Source organism: Zea mays, chromosome 3 (genome assembly GCF_902167145.1).
Source record: "Zea mays cultivar B73 chromosome 3, Zm-B73-REFERENCE-NAM-5.0, whole genome shotgun sequence".
Classification (NCBI taxonomy): Eukaryota; Viridiplantae; Streptophyta; class Magnoliopsida; order Poales; family Poaceae; genus Zea; species Zea mays.
The window spans coordinates 68508894-68531467 of NC_050098.1; the positions used below are offsets into that span (position 1 = coordinate 68508894).

General features: G+C 45.6%; 1 protein-coding gene across 5 annotated transcripts; it reads left to right on the plus strand.

Moving 5' to 3' along the window:
* Nucleotides 1-497: 497 nt before the first annotated feature.
* On the plus strand, nucleotides 498-21742 carry LOC103650178 (G-type lectin S-receptor-like serine/threonine-protein kinase At1g11410). 5 transcript variants are annotated; one of them, XM_008675816.3, is made up of 7 exons: nucleotides 498-1415; nucleotides 9212-9313; nucleotides 9419-9600; nucleotides 20373-20583; nucleotides 20693-20930; nucleotides 21051-21201; nucleotides 21299-21742. In XM_008675816.3, the coding sequence occupies exons 1-7, from the start codon at nucleotides 542-544 to the stop codon at nucleotides 21605-21607; spliced, it is 2067 nt and encodes a 688-aa protein (XP_008674038.1). In that variant the 5' UTR covers nucleotides 498-541; the 3' UTR covers nucleotides 21608-21742. The 5 variants fall into 5 exon arrangements, with proteins under 5 accessions (XP_008674038.1, XP_035822120.1, XP_035822122.1 ...); XM_035966227.1 differs by having other exon boundaries at nucleotides 550-1415; nucleotides 9396-9600; XM_035966229.1 differs by having other exon boundaries at nucleotides 1209-1230; nucleotides 9396-9600.
* The last annotated feature ends 832 nt before the right edge of the window (nucleotides 21743-22574 follow it).

A 22574-nucleotide genomic window follows, 5' to 3' on the forward strand; every position in this document is an offset into this window, starting at 1 on the left:
GAAAATAGCTTTTTACGACGGCAAAGGGTCTATTTTCGATAGCTTATGGCTGCCGAAAATGACTGCTGTAGCAGAAGATTTTGATTTTTCCTGTTGTGCTAATTGTGTAGATTTATTTATATTCTAGGAACTTGGTTCGGTTAATAAAATATATAGACACTATTGATTTTGGTGAAACGGAAAAAATAAAAACAATTGCATGTGATATATACGGTTGGAAATGTTCAATCTCTGGCTCGAACCCGTATTGTGCACCTTGATATTTCATCATCTTCTTCTTTTCCGCTCCAAGTCTTACCGTGGATTCCACGCACTCCTTATCTTTGACTCGTCTTCGTCGTCCAAATATGACATGACTTTGGGGGGTGCTTCACAATGTGATGTACTGACGCTGACGTCGACTTGTGCAAGAAATTTGATTATTTAAATGAATTAAACTGATGTTGACAGGACTGTGCCGGCCACATATTAAAATTGTTTGACACAACAACAACGATGTGTCTCCTACCTGTTAGTTATCCTCGGTGTCGTTACCCCCACCATGGCCATCGTGCTGCTGGCCCTTCTCCTCTTCCCGTCCGCCTATGCCCAACCATGGTCAGTTTGCGGCAACACGGGCAACTACACGGCGGCCAGCACCTACCAGGACAACCTCAGCCAGCTCGCGGCAAGCCTTCCCAAGAAAGCCTCTTCGAACACGAGTCCCCTCTTCGCCACGGGTACCGCGGGTGCAGTGCCGGACCTGGTGTACGCTCTTGCACTCTGCCGTGGGGACATCAACGCCTCCGCCTGCAAGGACTGCGTCACCATAGGCTTCGAGGACGCGCAGCAGCTCTGCGCGTTCAACAAGGAAGCCACCGTGTACTACGATAGCTGCCTCGTCAGCTTCTCCAACGAAGACTTCCTGTCGACTACCGTCAACGGCAACGAGAACGAGGTCACCGTCCTCATGGACGCCCAGAACTTCACGGAGAGCGCGGACTACATCAGGCTCCTCTTGTTCACTCTGCTGAACGACACGTCCGAGTCCGCGATCAACAGCATCAGGAGGTTCACGACCGCGCGGATGGACATTAGCTCCCTGCCGACGATTTACTGCGCTGTGCAGTGCACGCCTGACCTCACCGCCGACGAGTGCGCCGCCTGTTTGCAAGACTTCCCGCAGGTGACGCTCCAGTACCTCGACGGGCAGCGAGGAGGTCGACTTCTCGGGGTGCGGTGTAACATGAGGTACGAGATCTACAAATTTTACCAAGGGGACCCCATGCTTCGTATTATCTCTTTGGCTTCGGCAGTGCCAACGATCGGTAAAACCCCTCCCGGAACACCAGTCACGGTGTATCCGCAGCCTCCACCTGCAGCGCCACCAGCGCCGCAGATGATAACCACGCCTATCGCAGCACAAGAAGAGACAGGTATTTCTGGCTCCAAATCTCAGTACTAGAAGCAGGTTATATAAAATACTATTTTACATTATTTTACACTGTGTAATATTTGTAGAGTGGATTTTAAATATAGCGATGGGATAAATAAGCTGCTAGATATAACCTTATTTAAGTAGTTATCCCGACAGTTACAATCTTAAGCAAAGAACTATATAGGTTTTTTAGAAAAAAACAAAAAATAATAATTAGTAAAAATAGTCAAAATTTCTTACAAGATGGTAGACAACCTCTTGTATAAATTTAAGAAGTTTTCTAGAAAAACTGTTCTCCAACGATTTTATAAATCAGGTTCCTAAATTTACAAACTCTATAAAAACCAATTTTATCCCTACTTTATCCCCAAGTCAACGTTAGTGTTAAGTCCATCATGAAAAGTATACTCCAACCACTGACTCACATCGTTCACATCGTCCCACCGCTAAGATGACCATATATCTTATCATCAACGTCTTGATGTCATCACCGCCAGACAACCTCTTATGTCGAGGCGCCGTTAGAGCACCTCTGTGCTGCCTTCACATCCTTGCCACGACTATCTGTTCTTACATGGATAACTCTGATCTCCCAAGACATCATAAAATTGATACTAATTTCTACCACCAGTTCAATTAAAACTAGAAAGCGGACCTAATTTTTTAGGGACAACATAAAAAATTAGTACCAATAAATAGAGAACTGTGATATTTTTTTACTTCTTAAAGTGTTTTGACAACTTCTTAGATCTATAATAACTTAGAGCATCTTCAAGAGACTAGCTAAATAGCTTGTCAAGCTAAATTTTAATTACTTAATAGCATAATAGCTCTCCAACAGAGTAATCATTTAACTTGCTAAGCTATCTGACTCTCTAAATTAACTTCCTCACTAGCCAAATTTGGCTAGCAACTCTCGCTAGCCAAGCTAAATTGCATTTTGGAGAGTATGTTGGATTGAGATGTTATATATAGAGTTTAATATTTATGAGGAGACAAATAAAGAGTTAAATAAAGAGTCAAAAATAAAGAGTGTTTTAGAGATGCTCTTAGGATGCTAAATATACATAAGTGTTGAAGATACTCTTAACGTGATTGCCTAGTACTAGTTGGGACATGTCATGATTCTTCCTTGTCACCTTTCTTTATTTTCCCCCGGCCGATGTGATGTGTGTTCCCGTTACTTTTCTGCCTGCCGTAGAAACGTACTCTCTATTCAACGTCCACGTTTTAGGGGGTGTTTGGTTACACCCCGCTAAAATTTAGCCCATGTCCCATCGAATGTTTGAACCTCCGTTCCGGGTATTAAATATAGTCGGATTATAAAACTAATTTGTCAGCCGAAGATTAAAAGACGAGACGAATCTAGTCCAGTTGGTTGGGTCTATATTTCATACTCCTATTTAAAAGTCAAACGCTTGATGTGACCCGAGCTAAACTTTAGCAGGAGCAACCAAACACCCCCTTAGGTCCGATTTCAAATCTCTAGATCCAATTATTAGTCAGTTTTTAGAGATTTGCAGCAAGACCTTAGGCCAGCGTTAGCGAGGTTTTTACGTGGATTTCATTAACATTAAATAAATTCTTATATAGTTATTAATTTTACACGATAGTGTAATTAAAAAGATAAAAAAATTAAAATTTACGTGGATGAAACTCATCACTAACTCTTTAAGAATGAGAAAAAATAAATATCTATAAACTATATAATGAATCTTTTTATTAAGAATGCATGTTTTATCTAATTTTATTTTATTATAAGATATGTCAATCTAATAAATAGTCAATGAAACTATTTGCTGACACTGACCTTGGCCTACATACAACATTTTAAGTACAATATAAGGTGTGAATAAATATGATGTCGGTGTTATGTTGTTAGCCTATGTTTGCCCCATTGTATTAAACATATAATATCTAATTATTATGCTTAATATGGTGTGGGTGTTATGTTGTTAATATGTTCAAAAAAATTGATAAATTATTGACAAAATTTTTTATTCCAAAAATAATTCAAATTATTAAAAATAATTTGAATTATTGTCAAAATAATTAAAATTACTATTGAAATAATTTGAATTATTCCCATATCTGTTATTATTTTTGAGAATATTCAAATCACTATTTAAATGATGAAAGGGTATACTTGTCGTTTTATCAAGATTAACAATGTTAAATGCAACTAACCGACTAGGGGCGTACAATAGTTTCGTTTTAAAAAATCTGGGGTGAACACGCAATGCCTAAAAAACAAGGGCAAAGCTACAGTTACACTAAAAACAAGGGGCACTGACGCAATTGCCCCATAAATGATTATGCATGAACACATAATCATATCAACACCATTTAAGTGGCACCAAAAATTTCTTCTTCATGCATAAGTCCAATTTTGTCCATCTAGAAAGTTTGTCTAGCACCTAAACTTTCATATTTCATCGTTTAAAGGGTCGTTGAACCACATATTTTAGTGTTTACATGTCTCTAACCACAATTTTATATCATCATTGAAACTGTTTTTACCAGTTTGATTGTTTAGATATGTTTAGTGTTTAGTTTAATAACTATGGCTTAAACTACACGTGTACCCACTGTTTATCATGTGTGTATGCAGTTATTTAAATACATTTAGATGAACATGACAAAAAACATGAAAGTCTCACATGTATCAGGTCCTTTACTCTTTTTTTGATATAAACGTGTATAAAATCCTATCACAACATTAATTATATTACGATATGCATCTTTCACGTACTTAAACACACATCAAGAGGTTCCTTAAATCTTTCATTTGGATAGATCATCTCATAGGGTCAGGATGCGAAAGGGGATGGTGAACTAGACTAATATAAAATTTCTCACAATAATTTAATCCTACTGAATAACCAACTTCACACTTTTGTCCTTAATTGTGTTCTATCCTTGTTACATATATTTCACATCAAAGGTTCCAATGATGTTCAGGCATGACAATTCTAGTAATGTAGATATAATATTTTAACTGCACAAAAGAAAATGTTCAAAGTGTAGGAAGAGTTAGAAATATAGCATGTTTTTAGGCATCAAAGAGTCGACACTCCTGACTAGTTATTGTTGGAGCACCCACGCAAGGGTGTGGGCCCCACTTAGGCCTAGTTTGTATACTTTAGTATTGACCCCAATCCACATGTATTAAGGTGGATTGGGGTGTAACTTAAACTAATTTACACCCCAATCCGCCTCAACACATGTGGATTGAGGTTAATACTAGAGTACCCCAAACAAAGCATTAATACGCTCAAATATCAAGTGCTCTCTACATGTCGATTATTAAACACTCTAGCATAGTCAATAACCAACTACCATTTACACCATGAGTTGGGCCACCCACACTCTCCATCGAGTGATCACCAAACTCTCGATCGCCACCAAACTGTGTAGGTGATGTCGATCTCGAAGAGTAATAAGAACAAAATCTCACTTGACCTGAACAAACCTAATGAGAATCATAAATGCACACTTGTCACTCTCTATGCACTAATGAGGTCCCTAGTCTCGCGATTATCAAAGCTCAAACACGTCACTAGACAAAGGCTCTCTCTTTCTCTTCAAAGGGTTTCTTGTACTAAACAAATGGATGACATGGATTGGTATTTATAGCCCTCAGGTAAAGGACTAGCGATTACCCATCGACTCAAGAGAATCGAGGGTATCGAGTGTGTTCAGTGCACCACTTCTTCCCACACCAAACACATCTGATGAGTCTATAATGGCTAGTTTCCAAACTAGTCATTAATATATGACACATCCAGTGAATACCATACTCATCCAGTGAACCATGCTAGTCTCTTGGGTTCTCCATCTACAAATAGATCGATTTAGTGATGAGCCCAGTGCACTACTAGGTACGTTCGATGAGTGCACTGACTCCCTAGTCAAAGTCTTTAACTTGCAATGATGCATGTACGATGGGAGATCTAGTGCATCACCAGATACATTCAATGACTCCAAAGCCTCCCCAACTACTTAGAGTTAGCATAGTAACTCTCGTATGGTGCACACCAGACTCAACAGTGTCGCATTGAATGAAACCAATCGAGATAAGGTGTTATGCATGTCTTGTGCATAGACAACATATCCAACTCTATCTAGTTCAAACAATCTTCAAGTTGGCTTTGATCTCAATAATATTTTGGCTTCCATAGAGCAAGCTAGCACTGGATTTTAGAAGACTCAACTAGATCAAGCTACCCAATCATGCCCCTTTATAGTATGGTAAAAGGGAAAAGTAAGGAATTTAAGTGTCCCTCACTCAACTCCAAGGACAATTAGAACTAGTCATCCATTAATCTTTATGCTCATCTTTATAAACTAGAATTGAATTCCATCAATAGGGACATGAGTAGCACATATGCCCAAGAAATAACTAGTACCATGACCTAATTTATAATGTTTTTGCAAAACATATATTAACCATAATAGTCTAGCGTATTCATTAATCATTAAAACCCAACTAGGACCTAGATGCTTTCAATCTCCCCTTTTTGGCAATTGATGAAAACACAACCTCAAGTATTTTGTATAATAGTGGAATTGAGGTTTGCAAACATCATTTGCATGGACTTGTGACAATAAGAGCAAAAAGGATATGGCATGTTCATACAAACCAAGTCCATAACTTCTATTGAAAAGATATGTGTTAAGTGTGAGTATTTTATTAAGAACTCGTTTGTCATAAGAATTAATATAGGTGCAACAAATAAGCACTGACAACATGATATATAGAAGACATAAATCATTATATATATATATATATATATATATATATATATATATATATATATATATATATATATATATATATATATGCAAGGACATAGTGTATCATACAATGCATAAAGATAAACATGCATGAAAAATGTGTGTATCAACTATAAAGATATCAAATCCTTCTCGGCTCTCTCCTCTCCCCTTTCATGCCAAGCACTTAAACCTAAGAGTCTTGTGGATGGATGGTAGCAATCATGTTAGGAACTAAGGTATGTCGAGCTGTTGAACTGGTCTCAATGTCTCTCAATGGCTAATACTATAATTGTCGCCTTTCTAGTAATAGAGGACGGAGAAGACTTACTCATGGTTATCTGCTACTATGGGTCTGATGACGTGATCGAGGAAGGTAATGTCTTGATGGTACTAGTCATAGGGGTTGTAGGAGTTAGAAATGGTGAAGACTCTCTTTTGACCTAACTCATGTGGCTTAAGCGCCCTAAGGAGTTAGAGCATCATAGGGTGGGGCAGGACACTTAATGGTGAGTTGTTGAGATACACCCATGGCCTCTAGTGCCACTCCCTATCTTGGTGAATTGGTGAGTTGTTGAGATACACCCATGGCCTCTAGTGCCACTCCCTGTCTTGGTGGAGTGAAAACTACCATCATGGGTGGGGCAGGACACTTAATGATAAAGGCCCTAAACTAAAGTCCTTCAAACTATATATCTAGCCTAGTATTTCTAAAGAGGGGCAAGGACTGCAATCTAGACTGGTGGTACTAAGGAAAGAACTCATGTATGTTGAAGGATATGCTAGAAATATGTAAAATTGAAGGCCCTATCTATTGCTAGATCTAGTCTTATCAAGGTGAAATCTACTCAAACATGTTAAACGTCCTCTTAATCTAGTGTTCTTAGAGGTTGGCCTAATGTCTCTGCTCTACCTTGACCTCTTCATCATAGTGTTCCTACTATACTAGAAGCCTTTACTGCTTTGCCCTCCACTACCATCTTCTATTGACCTACATTCATCTACACTAAAAGGTCAGATATCCTTTCATTAGATGATGGTGGGACAAATGGTGGTATGGTGCTAGATTCACCAACCTTAGAGTTGTGTGAACATGGTGGCAACAAAAGTTAAGATGGTGGCACAAGGTAGTCCTTGTATGAGCTTTCATCGATCACATCGCTGCTACAAAAGCTGATCTAACTCTACCTGCTCAACCTGACAAATAGCCTTATCATGTGTCTGCTACTATCTATGTTGCTCATCTAAAATCACTTGACCCCTCTAGCTAAGTGTTATAGCTCATGGGCACGCATCCACTATGTTGGTCAACATATAATACCCAAAAGCCTTGGGAGAGTTCTCATGTGTTAATGCCAATTCTAGATGTGAAATTAGCTAAGAGAACATATAGGATAAGTAGTGGGCGTGGGGAAGCTGACGATGAGCCTTAAATCCATCTGGCACTAGATCCTCAATCTCACATAATATGGAGTCACCAACATCATACTCTATGTGAGAGATGAGTGCATCTAGAAGCCACTATTTTATGTTGTTGAGAGACTCATCGTACACAACTTTTAGTAGTAGTATCCTCTTCATAAGTGCATGAAGGATCCTCACTACAGGTGGAATGTTCACTACAGCTCTATATGATTGCTCAACAAACAACTAGTGAGATAGAGAGGTTACATGGGTTGTAGGGGGTATCACTTGTTGTGTAGTCTATTGGGTGGGTCAGCGAAACCATAATAAACATTATGTATCCTTGTTAGTGACACTATAAAATCAGATAACTCTGATGTCCTTGGCATAGATCCTATAGTGGTACCCTTAGAATATGAACCAAAACCACTTGTAGTCCTAGTCAATCCAATGGTGACTGAGAGATCCCACATGATAGAGGAACTTAATGTTCTTATCATCACCGCATTGGCAATTTTCTTAACTAGTCTATGCAAATCCTAACTACAAAAGCAAGATAATTTAACATGGTTGTAAGTTAAAATGCATTCAAAGGGACAACACAAGCTCATATTTTAGTGAAATTACTTAGATCAAGAACATTGAGCTTGTTCCTCAACTTAAAAATGCATGCCTCATCTAAAGGTTTTGTTTTAGATATCTATAATTGATCTGTTGTCCTCACTCCTAGTAAAATGTCACCTTTTGCTACATGATCTCTAAGGAACTGATGGTGGATATCTTTGTGCATGGTGCGAGAGTAATGAATTGGGTTGTTGGCAAGTTTTACGATGCATTATTATCACCCAAAAGGGGTAACTTTTCAAGAATTACACCACAATCTAGAAGGTTTTGCTTCATGTAAAGAATTTATGCATGACAGGTACCCATCATGATGTACTCTATCTCATCGGTGGACATGGCAACACTATTTTTCTTGGGGAAATTCCCTGTATGCCATCGGAAAATATACTTATTCCTTGTGTGCCACTGGCCCCACATGTCATACACACAAAAAAATTACGTATATACCACTCAGTGGCACACAAGGATGAGTATAAGATCTGATGGTGTACAGGGATTTTTTCCATTTTTCTTCTAGATGTGAGATGCCCTTGACACTAGTGATTTAACAAGCATATGACACCCTTTGGTAGTGCTTTTCCTATTAATCTTGAAACCCGTGTAATCCAAATTGAAATAGCCAACAAGTTGGAAACTAGCTCCTTTAGGACACCAAAGGCAATGTTTGGTATGGGTTTAAGGCACCAAAAGAATTTATTAACTACAACTAACTGAACCTCTTTAGGATTTGTTTGGAATCTAGCACATATACACACACTAAACATTATGTTAGGCATAGATACAGTCAAATATAACAAGCTACTAATTATAAAATGGTTGAGAGTTTGATCAATTAATTTATCTCCTCATCTAGGTCGAGATTAGCATTGATGTCTTGATTGGCTTACATTGATCCATGCATATTGAACCTCTTGGAAAGATCCTTGTTATACATTTTTTTTAGAGATAGATATTTGGAATCACTGCTGACTTTTCATTTATTATGCGTAGGACGCAAAGGTAAACTGTGGATTATTGGTATAGCTATTCCACTGGTAGCAATTCTGCTATGTTCAACCTTTACCTTTCTGTGGCTGAGGAGGCCAAAGAAAGGTTTGTTGCGCTTCGTGGATGCTGTCGTCGTATTCATTTCCTAGGTTTCGACGGAACAGTTATTCTACCAAACTAATGCTAGATTTATGTACGCTTACAATTCAGGAGTGCTGAGTTCGCAGGACAGAGCTGGTGCTAATAGGATTGAAGAAAACGCCTTGGTTTGGACAATTGAACAGAAGAGTTCAGAGTTTACTCTTTTTGACCTTTCTGAGTTACTGGAGGCCACAAAATCCTTTGCAGAAGAAAATAGACTTGGACAGGGAGGTTTCGGCCCTGTGTACAAGGTAAATAAAATAAGCATCTTGCTAGGGCATAGCAAACACATCTTTTAGGAAAATGGAACAGTTACAGGATTATTAAGTGCCTTGCAAGTTACAACCATCATCAGAGAACACCATGACAATAGACATTAGTGGAAAAAATAAAAAAAATTATACGCACTTAGTAACCACATAAAGTTACTATTAATTACTACATCCGTTCTCGAATATTTATCGCTCGCTAGTTTATTTTTGAACTAAACCACGACAAATAAAAAATAACGGAGAGAATGAAAAAACTGTAAGGGTGTTATAGATGCTTTTGTGGGCCGCCAATTCACAAGGCGCAGAAATAGGGAAGAGTAGATAAGTCAGGAATAGTTTCTGTTTTATCAGTTCCTAAATAATAGGTTAGTTCCTTTTTATGTGGCTAAATAGTAGCAGTTCCTAAATAATAGGTTAGTTCCTTTTTATGTGGCTAAATAGTAGCAGTAGATATGTCTATCCTGAGACCGCCTATGGCTATAAAGGCGGCTGGGCATCAGCTGTAATAATCAACCAGGAATAAGATCTCCCTTCTGTTTGGGCGAGATCACCTGGGATCATCCTGGCCAGGCACGACGCCGGCGCAGGAGATCTGGGTGATCAGCGCCCTCTTCTTCCATACACCTTGCGCCACTCCAATCTCCCTCTCCACTCCCCATTGAAGGACACCAGGAAACCAAGGTTACAGACTCACCAGCGAGGAGTCGGTAAGGGGCCAGGCCGGCTGCTCCAAATCGACCGCGTTTCAGACGTCTAACACCAGAAGAATTAGCAGCGAAACGGGAAAGTGGAGAATGTTACCACTGCAACGAGAAGTACTCGACTGATCACAAGTGCACCGCAAGGGGGGTATTCTTGCTGGAAATGGACGACGACATGGAGGAAAATGCAGCAGCGGAAGACCTGGGCATTTCTCTTCATGCCCTCACGGGCATTGACATCAGCAGCACCATGAAGCTCCAGGTCAGGGTCAAGGATCGGACATTGGTGGCACTGGTGGACACAGGCTCTACCCACACATTCATCCGGGAAGCTGTGGCCACCCAGCTGGGCCTCCAAGTCACACCAAGACCGGGTCTCTCCATCAAGGTAGCAAACGGGGACAACGTCGCCAGCAACGGGATATATTCCAAGCTCCGAATTACTATTGCCGAGGAGACCTTCCACATCACCTGCTACGGTCTTCCTCTGGACGGCTTCGACATTGTCCTGGGGGTCCAGTGGCTTCGGTCATTGGGACCCATATTGTGGAACTTCAACGCCTTATCCATGGAGTTCTGGCGCCTGGGACGCAAGGTGCGTTGGATAGGACTGGGTGCGCCACATACTCAGTGCGCAGCCCTGTCTGAACCCCGTGAACTACTACAGGCATTACTGCATTCCTACGCCGACATCTTCGCTGAACCACGTGGCCTTCCGCCACCTCGGCGTCACGACCATCACATCAGGCTGCTGCCAGGGACGCCACCAGTTGCAGTTCGGCCCTACAGATACCCCCAATTGTTGAAAGACGAGATCGAGCGCCAGTGCGAAGACATGTTGCAGCAAGGCATCATTCGGGAGTGCACATCTGCCTACTCTTATCCAGTGTTACTTGTGAAGAAAGCTGATAAATCCTGGCGTTTCTGCATTGACTATCGGGCCCTCAATACCAAAACAGTCAAGGACAAGTTTCCCATTCCGGTGGTCGACGAACTCTTGGATGAGTTACACGGTGCCTGCTTCTTCACAAAGTTGGACCTCCGCAGTGGATATCACCAAGTACGCATGCACCCAGATGATATTGAGAAGACAGCGTTCCGCACTCATCGAGGTCACTTCGAGTTTCTAGTCATGCCCTTCGGCCTCACCAACGCACCGTCCACATTTCAGGCCCTCATGAATGATGTCCTGAAACCCTTCATCCGGAAGTTTGTCCTGGTCTTCTTCGATGATATTCTGGTATTCAGCACTTCCTGGGCAGCGCACTTACAACATGTCAGGGAAGTATTTACAGCACTCCGAGCAAACAAGTTATCAGTCAAACAGTCCAAGTGTTCGTTTGGCAAAACATCAGTCGCTTACTTGGGTCATGTTATTTCAGCTCAGGGCGTTTCTATGGATTTGGATAAGGTGGCAGCAGTAGAAGTTTGGCCGCACCCTCGGTCTATTCGGGCACTTCGAGGTTTCTTGGGTCTCACTGGCTATTACCGCAAGTTTATAGCGGATTATGGGACCATAGCTGCACCCCTCACGGCTCTTCTCAAGCGTGAGGCGTTCCGTTGGTCGGAAAGGGCAGAGGAGGCATTTCTTCAACTCAAGCAAGCCCTTATATCAGCACCACTGTTACAGATGCCGGATTTTTCTAAACAGTTTATAGTGGACTGTGATGCATCAGGGACTGGTTTTGGAGCAGTCCTTCATCAAGGAGATGGGGCCATTGCATATTTCAGTCGTGTTGTAGCACCACACCATCAGAAATTACCAGCATATGAGCGGGAATTGATTGGTTTAGTCAAAGCTGTGAGGAATTGGAGACCATATTTATGGGGAAGAACTTTTCTGGTACGGACAGATCACTATAGCCTTAAATTCCTCCTGGATCAACGGTTGTCTACAATACCGCAACATACATGGGTCAGCAAATTGTTTGGATATGATCTGTCAGTGGAGTATAGGCCGGGCAAATTGAATGGTGCAGCAGATGCCTTGTCTCGACGCGACGAAGACACCGCAGAAATTAACAGCATCTCGGCACCACATTTTCAGCTGTTTGACACCCTTCGCAATGAAGCTGCCACCGACCCACAGGTCTTAAGCTTGCGGGCTGCCATTACAGCGGGAACTGCAAAATCAGGATGGACGGAAGCTGATGGTCTGCTACTATTTCAAGGGAAGGTCTTCATTCCGGACGCTTCAGCAGTTTGGACAGAAATCCTGGCAGCAGCACACAATTGTGGTCACGAGGGCATTGAGAAGACTGTACATCGATGGAGAGCATCCTTCTACAGCCCACAGGCCTTACGACGGGTCAGAGAATTTGTGCAAGCATGCGCCACTTGCCAACGGAATAAAACTGAGCATCTACATCCAGCAGGTCTGCTGCAACCCCTACCGGTACCATCGGAAATTTGGAACGACATCTCCATGGACTTTGTTGAAGGATTTCCTAAGGTTGGTGGCAAGACAGTGGTATTAACAGTGGTCGACAGGTTCTCTAAGTTCGCCCACTTTATTCCTCTTGGCCATCCATATACCGCAGTGACCGTGGCTAGGGCATTTTTCGAAGGGATTGTGCGCCTTCATGGTATTCCGTGCTCAATTGTAAGTGATAGAGATACAGTGTTTACTAGTGCCTTCTGGTCCGAGCTTTTTCACCTTGCTGGGGTCAAGTTGTTACTTAGTTCCGCGTTTCACCCCCAGACCGATGGACAGTCGGAAGTGGTTAACAGAATTATTGTGATGTACTTACGCTGCTTGGCAGGTGATCGGCCAAAAACTTGGTTACAATGGCTTCCATGGGCTGAATTTTGTTACAATACGTCATACCAGACTGTGGTCAAGTGCACTCCATTCAGGATTGTATATGGCCGGGACCCTCCAACAATGCTTTCTTATACACCTGGGACAGCCAGAGTAGCTGCCGTCGATCAGCAACTTCAGGATCGAGATGTTTTCTTGGCAGACATCAAACAAAGGCTAATCCAAGCTCAGGTAACAATGAAGCAGGCGCAGGACAGTGTCCGTCGAGATGTGCAGTATGCTGTCGGCGATTGGGTTTGGCTGCGTCTACACCAAAGGTCGGCAGTGGGTGTCACTCCAGCAGCAACATCCAAATTAGGACCTAAGTTCTATGGGCCATATCAAATTCTGCAACGCATTGGAGAGGTCGCCTATAAGCTACAGCTGCCAACCAATGCAAGAATCCATGATGTGTTTCATGTGGCACTTCTCAAGAAATTCCAAGGGGAGCCCCCATCCGCACTAGTACCCTTACCAACGATTCTGCATGGCAAGGTACTTCCGGTTCCAGCACAAGTAGTGAAGGCTCGTTTAAATAGAGGTGTTTGGGAGTTACTGGTCCAGTGGCTTGGACGTGAGCCGGCTGATGCTACATGGGAACAATGTAATGAGTTCAAGAGAAGATATCCAGAAATACAACTCGAGGACGAGTTGTTTGTCGGAGAGGAGGGAAATGTTATAGATGCTTTTGTGGGCCGCCAATTCACAAGGCGCAGAAATAGGAAAGAGTAGATAAGTCAGGAATAGTTTCTGTTTTATCAGTTCCTAAATAATAGGTTAGTTCCTTTTTATGTGGCTAAATAGTAGCAGTTCCTAAATAATAGGTTAGTTCCTTTTTATGTGGCTAAATAGTAGCAGTAGATATGTCTATCCTGAGATCGCCTATGGCTATAAAGGCGGCTGGGCATCAGCTGTAATAATCAACCAGGAATAAGATCTCCCTTCTGTTTGGGCGAGATCACCTGGGATCATCCTGGCCAGGCACGACGCCGGCGCAGGAGATCTGGGTGATCAGCGCCCTCTTCTTCCATACACCTTGCGCCACTCCAATCTCCCTCTCCACTCCCCATTGAAGGACACCAGGAAACCAAGGTTACAGACTCACCAGCGAGGAGTCGGTAACAAAGGGCTAATTTGAGAGCTCTATTTTCCAAAAAAAATAAACTAATTTTCTTTAGAAATGAAAATCTCTTAAAAATGGGTTTCCAAACTAGCCCTCAAAGTCACTGTCAAGAGCGTGGTGATCAAGGGTAGGCGGCCCTCGACTACGGAGTTCGTAGTCTCCTGCCGTGTCTTCCAGGGCCGAAGGTTATACCCCTTACGGTGGCTGGGCTTGAGAGGAGACAGAGAGAGATGGATAATTGTTCTTTTTTTCCTTCTCAAGTGCTGATTACATGTATATATATAGCCCACGGCTGAACAGAAAGGGCTAATCCCTTCCTAAATAAAAGGCTAGATAACCTCTAACAGAAAGGAGCAATCCTCTCCTAAATAATAGGGTAGATATCTTCTATTGCCTAATCCTAGCGGCTAATTGGTTTGGGCAGCCGCCTCCTGTGCTGCATGCTCGGCTGCCCTGCGTACGTCGCGGGCGCGACGTCGCCTGGAGTAGGGGATGCCGTACATGACATCTCTCCCCCCCTCGACCACCAGCTCGTCCTCGAGCTGGAACGCTGGGTACTTGGCGGAGAAGGCGTCGAGGTCTTCCCATGTGGAGGATGCTACGGGTTCTCCCTTCCAGCGGATGAGCACCTGTCGAACCCCGCGAGCGACGCGAGTGCACACAGCACGTTCCGGCTCAGGGTTGATGGCTCCATGATGAACAGCGGGTAACGGTGGTGGTGTCGCGGGAGGCTCGCCCACCCATTTCTTGAGGAGGCCGACATGGAACACATCATGAAGCTTGGCGCGTGGAGGTAACTCGAGACGTACCGCCACCTCGTTGATGAGCTCGGTGACGCGGTACGGCCCAAAGAAGCGGGGCTGAAGCTTGCTCTTTGGCGCCTGAGAAATGGAAGCCACCGGCCGCTGACGGAGTCGGAGGAGCACCCAGTCCCCAACGGCATAGGAGACGTGGCGGTGAGCTTTGTTGTAGTAGCGCTTCTAGATCGCCTAGGCCTACTCTAGGCGGTGACGGACGTCGGCCAAGAATTCTTCACGGTCGGCCATTGTTTGGGCCACAGCAGCCACGCGCGTGTCCCCTGCTTCATACGATCTGATGGTGGGCGGGTCGCGGCCGTATACCACCCGAAACGGTGTCTCCTGTAGAGAAGACTGGTACGCGGTGTTGTATGTATATTCTGCCCAAGGCAGCCACCGCAACCAGTCCCGCGGTTGGTCGCCGGAGAAACAACGGAGGTACATGGCGATGACGCGGTTGGCAGCCTCTGACTGTCCATCAGACTGCGGATGGAACGCCGTGGTCATATGTAGCTTGGCGCCCATGAGCCGCATCAGCTCCCTCCAGAACGTGGAGGTGAACACCGGATCACGATCGGAAACCATGGATTGTGGCATCCCGTGGAGGCGTACAATGTCGGTGAAGAACGCCTGTGCCACAGACTCAGAAGAGTACGGGTGAGCTAAAGGGATGAAATGGCAGTACTTGCTGAAGCGATCCACCACCGTTAGGATGACAGATTTTCCTTTGACCCGGGGTAGAGCCTCGATGAAGTCTAGCCCGATGTCAGTCCACACTCCAGTCGACACGGGTAGTGGAAGAAGAAGACCGGCCGGTTGCAGATGATCCGTCTTGAAGCGTTGGCACGTAGGGCAGGCGCAGACGAAGTCCTGGATGACGCGACGCATGTTGGGGAAGTGGAAGTCGCGCCGAAGTCGGTGGAGAGTGCGCTGCATGCCCTCATGCCCATCCTCGTGCACCGCGGCCACGATCTCCAGCAGGAGTGGCGAGGCGGGAGGGACGTACAGCCGGCCATCATAGGTGACCAGCCCGTCGACGAGGCCCCACGGAGCTGTACGGGTACCCGCGGCCAGCTCATCCCGGATGGCGACGAGGTCGGGGTCGAGAGCGTGTGCCTGACGTAGCCGCTCGATGTAGTCGAAACGCGGGCCCGAGATGGTGAGCACTACGCCGTCAGGTGTGTCTCGGCGGGACAGCGCGTCCGCGACGGTGTTCTGGGCGCCCGGCTTGTATTCCACCTCGAAGTCGAAGCCGAGAAGTTTCCCGACCCAATGATGTTGCGGAATTGTCGCGAGGCGTTGGTCGAGGAGGAACTTCAAGCTGTAGTGGTCTGTCCGGACCGTGAAGCGCCGTCCCCACAGGTATGGGCGCCAGTGGCGTATGGCGTGCACGACCCCGATGAGTTCCCGCTCATATGCAGCGAGGGAGCGATGGCGTGGCGCGACGGGGCGGCTGAAGAAAGCGATGGGGTGCTTGTCTTGGAGCAGCACCGCCCCGAATCCGTGAGTAGAGGCGTCACACTCGACAACAAAAGGCCGTGTGAAATCCGGAAGCGCCAAGACCGGGGCCGAGGTGACTGCGGTCTTGAGGGCTGTGAACGCCGCCGCCGCGTCCTCAGTCCAGGAGAACCCCTCCTTTTCAGGAGCGCCGTTAGGGGTGCTGCGATGGTGCCGTAGTCGTGGACGAACTTGCGGTAATAGCCCGCAAGGCCCAAGAACCCGCGTACCGCGCGGGCGGAACGCGGTTGGGGCCAATCGGCCACTGCCTGCACCTTGGCGGGATCCATGGCGACGCTGATATCGGAGATGACGTGGCCGAGGTAGGCGATGGACGACACCCCAAACGCACACTTCGAGCGCTTGACGAACAACTGGTGTTGCTGCAGCACGGTGAGCACGGCTCGGAGGTGGCGGAGGTGGTCGGCCCAAGAGCAGCTGTAGATTAAAATGTCGTCAAAAAACACCAGTACGAACCGGCGGAGGAAGGGACGCAGAACGTCGTTCATGAGTGCTTGGAATGTCGCCGGAGCGTTGCACAGGCCGAACGGCATGACGAGGAACTCATATAGCCCATCGTGCGTGCGGAACGCCGTTTTGGCGATGTCGTCGGGACGCATGCGGACTTGATGATAGCCCGAGCGGAGGTCCAGCTTGGAGAAGAACTTGGCGCCGTGGAGCTCGTCGAGCAGCTCGTCGACGACTGGAATGGGAAAGGCGTCCTTGACGGTGATGGCGTTCAGGGCGCGGTAGTCGACGCAGAACCGCCACGAGCCCTCAGGCTTCTTGACCAACAGAACGGGTGAAGAGAACGCCGAGGAACTCCGGCGGATGAGCCCCTGGGAGAGCATCGTTGTGCACTGGCGTTCCAGCTCGTCCTTGTGAGTCGCGGGGTAGCGGTATGGCCGCACGACGACGGCCTGGGCGCCTGGTTGGAGGGTGATGCGGTGGTCGCGCGAGCGCGGTGGAGGTAGCCCCTGAGGCTCGGCGAAGACGGGGTCGAAGGAGTGCAGTAGCTCGTCGAGGAGGGACGCGGAGGCCGTGGTGGAGCAGATGGCCGCCGCGCTGGCGCCCTGGGCGCACGGCCAGCAGATCGGGCGCCCCTGCATTATGAAGGACATGGTGCGGCGCTTGAAATCCCACGTCACCGGCCCGAGCGTGCCGAGCCACTGGGCGCCCAGAACGACATCATACCCAGCCAGCGGCATGACGAAGAGATCCGTGCTGAACACGTCGCCCTGGACGGAGAACGTGACGTGGCGCAAAACGCCTGGGCAGGTGATTCGCTCGCCGTTGGCTACCGTCGCCGTCATGCGTGGCCGGGCGGAGATAGGGAGCCCAGTGCGGCGCGCTGCGGACTCAGAGATGAAGCTGTGCGAGGAGCCCGAGTCCAGGAGCGTGGAGAATCGGACGCTGCCGATGGTGACGCCGATCTGGAGGGTGTCGATGAAGCGGACCCCGGCGAGAGCGGAGAGGGAGAAACACGGCGATTCCTCGATGGACGCCCCTGGTGCGGCCCATAAGGCGAACACGGGCGCCTCGTTGTCGCCGGGATCCTCCGCTGCCGCGTTGCCGTCCCGTTCGACGTCATCGATCTCCACACCATTTAGGAAGAAAAGGCGGCGGCAGAACCTGTTGTGGCCACGAGTGAACTTCTCATTGCAATTGAAACACAACCCTTGGCGTCGTCGTTCCGCCATCTCCTCCGGTGTGAGACGCCTCTGGTTGCTCTCGCCGCGTCCCTGCTGGGCGGCCGCTGGAGGGGCCGGGAGCGCCAGGAGCGGCGCTGTTGCCGGCAGGGCAGCCCGCTGTGCGGGGCCCGGGAGACCGCGCGGTGCTGGCCGCGTTGGTTGCTGTACCGGCCGGTCGTTCTCCATCAGCTCCACTTGGCGAGCCAAGCTTATGGCCGCCGCAAGTGTGTCTGGATGGTGGATACGGACGGCGTGGCTGAGCGGCGGTAGAAGGCCCCCGGTGAAGAGCTGGACACGCTGCGCCTCTTCAAGCCGACCGGCGCGGGGTAGAAGGGCCTGGAATCGGCTGGCGTATTCTTCCACGGTTCCGGTGCGTCGGCAGTCGGCGAGCTCGAACATCGGGGCAGACCGGAGCGGGGGCCCGAACCGGAGGTTCAGGAGATCTTTGAAATGTCCCCACGATGGGGTGCCCTCATCGTCCTGAAGCTGGATATACCATAGCTGCGCGACCTCGTCCAGGTGATAGGACGCCATGCGCACGCGCTCCTCCGCCATGGTGCGATGTTGGCGGAAGTAAGCCTCGCACTTGTTGAGGAAGAGCATTGGATCGATCGTGCCGTCGAAGCGGGGAAAGTCCCACTTCTTATGGCTCGGGAAGAAGTCTTGATCGTGGGGTCTATCCGTCTGGTTGCCATCGGCGGTGCCAGACGCTGACGAAGTCCTGTCCTTCATGGCTGCCATGTCGGACTTGAGGGTCTGCATCTCCGAGGTCATGGTCTTGAGCATGTCCAGCACGTCGGCGAGAGACGGCTCAGACATGGTGGCTGCTGGGTTGGTTGCAGATTCAGATGAAGAGGTCGGCGAGGGTGGGTTGGGCGGTGATTTAGGGCTGGCGGCGGCTGGTGAGGAGGTGGAGGATCGGCTGGATCGCTGATACCAGATGTCAAGAGCGTGGTGATCAAGGGTAGGCGGCCCTCGACTACGGAGTTCGTAGTCTCCTGCCGTGTCTTCCAGGGCCGAAGGTTATACCCCTTACGGTGGCTGGGCTTGAGAGGAGACAGAGAGAGATGGATAATTGTTCTTTTTTTCCTTCTCAAGTGCTGATTACATGTATATATATAGCCCACGGCTGAACAGAAAGGGCTAATCCCTTCCTAAATAAAAGGCTAGATAACCTCTAACAGAAAGGAGCAATCCTCTCCTAAATAATAGGGTAGATATCTTCTATTGCCTAATCCTAGCGGCTAATTGGTTTGGGCAGCCGCCTCCTGTGCTGCATGCTCGGCTGCCCTGCGTACGTCGCGGGCGCGACGTCGCCTGGAGTAGGGGATGCCGTACATGACATCCTCCATGAATTCTGACGTACGGATACTTCCTATTTGCTAATAAACAACCCGGCAAGAATCGTCATCTAGAATCCTTGTCGACTGCTTAAGTGAATTAACATGTATTGGTTTGCACCCTACTCTATTTCCATTCCAAATTATAGTTTACTCTACTTTTCTTAAATCAAACCTCTCTAACTTTGTGTAAACTTGTAAAAGAATGCATAAGCAACTACAATATCAAAGATTAAAAAACCCAATTAAATATATTGAACTCCTAATGAAATACGTTATCACGGTACACTAGTTTGAATCTATAGATTTCAATACATTTTTATAAAGAAATATGTTGACACTTAAATTAGATCCAAGCCGGTTTTAGAATGGGCTCAAAATAACGCAAATTCTATAAGATGATAGTTTTTTAATGGCGAAGGATCATACAGCCGAGTTGATTAGATGGTCTGAGTAACACTCTTTAGATCCTGGGTTGGACTCATCGTAGAAGCAATTTTTAGGTTGTGGTTAAAAAATCTTTTTGTCTGTCACACGCCAAAGCACAGGTCTAAAGTCTGACCCTGATCATGGTTGTTCTCACATAAACTATAATGCCGCTATATATGGGTGAGAAAGTGGTTTAGAGGTTTTCTCGACCTAAATGAAAATTTCTTTCTCTTAATGTAATGTTGGGACGGTCGTCTCACGCATAGGTCGAGTTTTTTAATGGAATAAAATCACCTCTACTCCCTATAAAATAGCTCTATTTTAACAAATCATACTTGCCAATACATATACATGCTTTTCTACATACTTTCAGGGGCAATTATCAGATGGTCAGGAAATTGCAGTTAAAAGGCTTGCTTCGCATTCAGGACAGGGTTTCACGGAGTTCAGGAATGAAGTTGAACTTATAGCTAAGCTACAACACACAAATTTGGTTAGGCTCTTGGGATGCTGCATTCAAGCCGAGGAAAAAATTTTGGTGTATGAATATTTGCCGAATAAAAGCCTGGACTTCTTTATCTTTGGTATGCAGATCCTTGTACATGAACAAATTGTAGTGCTCAATATTTCAATTCACTTTTAACACTATCAACTAGACTCTTTATTTTGGTTTTATACCCGATTGGTTTGTAGATGAAAGACAAAGCAGTTTGCTTAATTGGTATAAACGGCGTGCCATAATTGAAGGCGTAGCGCAAGGTCTCCTGTACCTGCACAAGCACTCTCGGCTGCGCGTGGTACATAGAGACCTTAAAGCTAGTAACATTCTCTTGGACCAGGATATGGACCCTAAAATTTCAGATTTTGGGTTGGCAAGAATCTGTAGCTCCAATGATGCTGAAGGAAACACAAAGAGGGTAGTCGGAACATAGTAAGAACACATGAGTTTATCAACATTGTTAGCTTGTTACCTCTTAATTAGTATTGGGTGATCAAGCAATTCTAATATGTTAGGATAACATTTTTATCTTGCTTAATATAATGATTTCAGTGGCTACATGTCTCCGGAGTATGCCTCTGAAGGCATCTACTCGGTCAAATCTGATGTGTTCAGCTTTGGTGTTCTACTTCTTGAGATCCTTAGCGCGAAAAGGAATTCAGGTTTTCACCAATATGGAGACTTTCTTAACCTTCTCGGATATGTAAGTATATGTTTTCTCCGCAAAATGCACGCAAGTTGTTATGGCACAACAGCTGTACAGATCATGGAGGCTTGATGAGCTTTCTGCTGTTCTGCAGACATGGCACCTGTGGGAGATAGGAAGATGGCTTGATCTTGTAGAAGCATCCATTTCGAAAGAGATGCATGAAGCAGAGGCTAGGCGGTACATTAACATCGCACTAATGTGCGTCCAAGAAAATGCGGACGATCGGCCCACCATGTCCGACGTAGTTGCTGCGCTAAATAGTGAGAGTGTGGTTCTACCTGAGCCAAAGCATCCGGCTTACTTCAACCTCAGAGTATCTAAATCTGTGGAATCAGCAGTTGTTGTTGAGGCGTGCAGTCTGAATGAGATGACCATCACCCAAGATCCCCAAGGCAGATAGGTCTTCCACCTGATTTCGTTTCGCTGGTCATTATTGTACATGATAATGTGGACGTGAATGGCTATCCTTGTTCCAGCTTTGAAACTAATCATTATGGTCTTCATAGTGTCTTATTTTAAGGTGTTGCTTTTTCAATGCCTTAGTCTAAGTTATTTTAGTATCCTATAAAATATAAATACAAACAATATCAAACACATTAGTCTCAAACATCAAAATTATTTAGTTAAATGGGTCGAGGTCCATTTTCCTTACACTTTTCCTCACACTTGGTGAGCGATGACCGTATTGAAGCTCACTCTTGCTATAATCACATCAGGTCAAGAGCAAGAACCGTCGGAGAAGTATCATGAGGATGAGTTTAGAGAGGTATAGGCCGTCATCTCCCAGTCAACCGCGCCTGAATTGGTCAATTATATTTAGCAATTAAATCAAATGAAATATCAAGATTAGGATTAATGTTATGTGAGATACTAGTAATGTCTTAGTAGATATTAGTGGGATGTTTTAAGATGGGTTAGTTATTGATTAGTGAGATACTAGTAATGGGACAATTAATTTGTGAGTTACTAATAACAAATAAGGTTTTTACACTATTATCAACGGAGTTGAATAGTGAATTACTAGTAATAAACAATCTTTGTCTTATTAGTAACTTAAATGATGTTTATTGTAAAGAAAATAGACCAAAGCTATTAATAATTGAGTTTTAGTGTTTAATGATCAAATAACTATTTGGACTAACAATATCTGCTAGTGTCCTTGGTTATAGTTTAAAGGATGCACAGTGAACTTGGATCAAGGAAAAGATGTGATTCGAAAAATAAACACCTTAAGAAAAGACATTAGAAGACTCATTGAAGACCTACAAGATGATGCAAGAGTTCAAGACACAAGTTAAAAGAAGACTTGATGAAGTTCATGAAGAAACAAACCAAAACATGTCACTTATCTGTACTAGAATTATTTG